Source organism: Oryx dammah, unplaced genomic scaffold (genome assembly GCF_014754425.2).
Source record: "Oryx dammah isolate SB20612 unplaced genomic scaffold, SCBI_Odam_1.1 HiC_scaffold_2, whole genome shotgun sequence".
Lineage (NCBI taxonomy): Eukaryota > Metazoa > Chordata > Mammalia > Artiodactyla > Bovidae > Oryx > Oryx dammah.
The window spans coordinates 151,263,193-151,265,733 of NW_024070186.1; the positions used below are offsets into that span (position 1 = coordinate 151,263,193).

The following is a 2,541-nucleotide window of genomic DNA, read 5'->3' on the forward strand; positions in this document are numbered from 1 at the left end:
AGTAGAAGAAATCCAGTAAGAACACAGATTCCAACCATACAACGGAGTTGGGTCCTGCTTGGAAACAGTCAAAGCCAGCAGGACGTTGAGCACCATCCTGGCAAAGATGTAGTAACATTGCATAATGGTCCCACTGTGAAGATATGAGGCTGCTGAAGAGCAGCGGCAGCAGCTGTGTTGATATACTTTTAACAAAATGTGAAAAGAATTGCTGGACAGTCCCTCTACCTTCACGGTCACAAAGAATTGCAGGCACAGCACCTCCATTGGAGCTTTCACAATGAACACACACACATACACACTGCCAACAGACAGACGGATAAATTCATGCTCAATGCCCGTATATATGCACATCCTATTTATGAGGTACAGACAACCAGGACACATTTAAAATACCAGACAAAGCAAATTTAATGAAAATAAATTTTCACGGATCTCACATGAACAATTCAGAATGAGAGCTCTGCCAAAATATATGTCCAAAAGAAGAATTGTTACCCAAACTGTAAATCCATCCACCCCTCTACCCTGGTCCAAATTAGAATGGCAAATTCAGATGATTTTTATCCCAACAGTCCTGGTAAGCTGAAATCTGAAGACCTATCCAAGTGACCTGGGATTGGCTCATTATAATTTCATCAGAGAGAAGCACCAATGGAGTGAAGTGTTCAGACAGCAGAATCTAGAAGAGGAAAATTGGCTGATGGGTCTCAGTCACGTGTAAGTTTGAGTGCAGGGTTTCTCAGTAGAAGCTAGAGGACCAGTATCTTCCATAGTAACACGGGCGGTAGCAGCCATATCCATAGCCACCATAGCCAGCACCGTAGCCGCAGCCCAGACCTCGGAAGTAGCCATAGCCACAGCCATAGTTGCTGCCCAGACCGCCAAGGCCATAGCCCAGGCCGCCGTAGTAGTTGCTGTAGTAGTAGCTCATCTCGTCAAGTGTTAAAGATGTAGAAGAGAACAAAGCCTTTGCTTGCAGAATATGAACTGCCCTGCTCCCTTGAGGCCTTTTATACACCCATGTAGTAGGTGTGGCAAACCAAAAGCCACCGTGCCTTGCATTTTAACAGCTAATTTGCATTAAACCATCATTAACATTGTGTTTATTTAGAGGAGAGGCACTCACAATCATTAATGCTGGAATTCCTTTACTGCTGCTTCTTAAATTCCTGAAGGTATATCATATAATTTCAGTAATAAAAAAAATTTACTGTCTGTAACCAAGCTTCATGAGTTTGCATAACTTGAGGGCCATATATATTATTTAACCCTGTTTTGAAATAAGAGTGTCATTCTTCTGCAGATGTAAAGCACAGATTCATAGAAACTCCATGCCTCAATGAGATCATATCATTTAATCAGCAATATTTTCTTTACCTTAGCTTCTGCAGAGAAACCAAATGTCTAGATAAATACTGCTTTTGCTTTGTTTTAGTTTTATGACAGAACTTATATTGATATTTGATTGCAAATAATTTTTTTAGCCAACTCTTTGGAAAAAATCCTGATGCTGAGAAAGACTGAGGGCAAAGGAAGAAGAAAACGACAGAGGATAAGATGCTTAGACAGCATCATCAACTCAATGGACATGAACTTGAGCAGACTCTGGGAGACAGTGGAGGACAGGGAAGCCTGACAGTCCATGCAGTTGCAAAGAGTCAGACATGACTTAGTGACTGAAAACATGACATCAGTTCAGTTCAGTTCAGTCATGTCGGACTCTTTGTGACCCCATGAATTGCAGCACGCCAGGCCTCCCTGCGACCAACTCCCGGAGTTCACTCAAACTCACGTCCATCAAGTCGGTGATGCCATCTATCCATCTCATCCTCTGTCGTCCCCTTCTCCTCCTGCCCCCAATCCCTCCCAGCATCAGTCTTTTCCAATGAGTCAACCCTTCACATGAGGTGGCCAAAGTACTGGAGTTTCAGCTTTAGCATCAGTCCTTCCAAAGAAATCCCAGGACTGATCTCCTTTAGAATGGACTGGTTGCATCTCCTTACAGTCCAAGGGACCCTCAAGAGTCTTCTCCAACACCACACTTCAAAAGCATCAATTCTTCGGCACTCAGCTTTCTTCACAGTCCAACTCACATCCATATATGACCACTGGAAAAACCATAGCCTTGATTAGACGGACCTTTGTTGGCAAAGTAATGTCTCTGCTTTTCAATATGCTATCTAAGTTGGTCATAAATTTCTTTCCAAGGACAACATGACATAGTGACTGACAAATATTGACAACAACAACAATATTTTTAGGCTAATTTATTGTATGTTTTTATGTGGTTATATGGTATTAACTTTTATGTGCATCAACATTCCTTAATCATGAGATATCTCAAATATATTTTCTAGAAAAAACTAAGTATGTATATAACTTGGGTGTGTGTACAACACCTCTGTGTGTCATAATGTAACACATGCATTATTTGAGGTATATAGAATAAAATATTTATATTGAAAAGTATATTTTAGTACACATGCATGCATACTCAGTTACTTTAGTTGTGTCCAACTCTTTGTGGCGCTATGGATT

At 41.1% G+C, this 2,541-nt stretch overlaps 1 protein-coding gene across 1 annotated transcript; it reads right to left on the minus strand.

Annotated features, from left to right (window-relative positions):
- Positions 1-393: 393 nt before the first annotated feature.
- LOC120854063 (keratin-associated protein 20-2-like) lies at positions 394-971 on the minus strand. Its single transcript, XM_040227875.1, has one exon. The coding sequence runs from the start codon at positions 932-934 to the stop codon at positions 743-745; it is 192 nt and encodes a 63-aa protein (XP_040083809.1). The 5' UTR covers positions 935-971; the 3' UTR covers positions 394-742.
- Positions 972-2,541: the final 1,570 nt, after the last annotated feature.

Excerpts from the sequence above, each read along its gene's own strand:
- LOC120854063 (XM_040227875.1), bottom strand. The coding sequence starts at position 934 with ATGAGCTACTACTACAGCAACTACTACGGCGGCCTGGGCTATGGCCTT.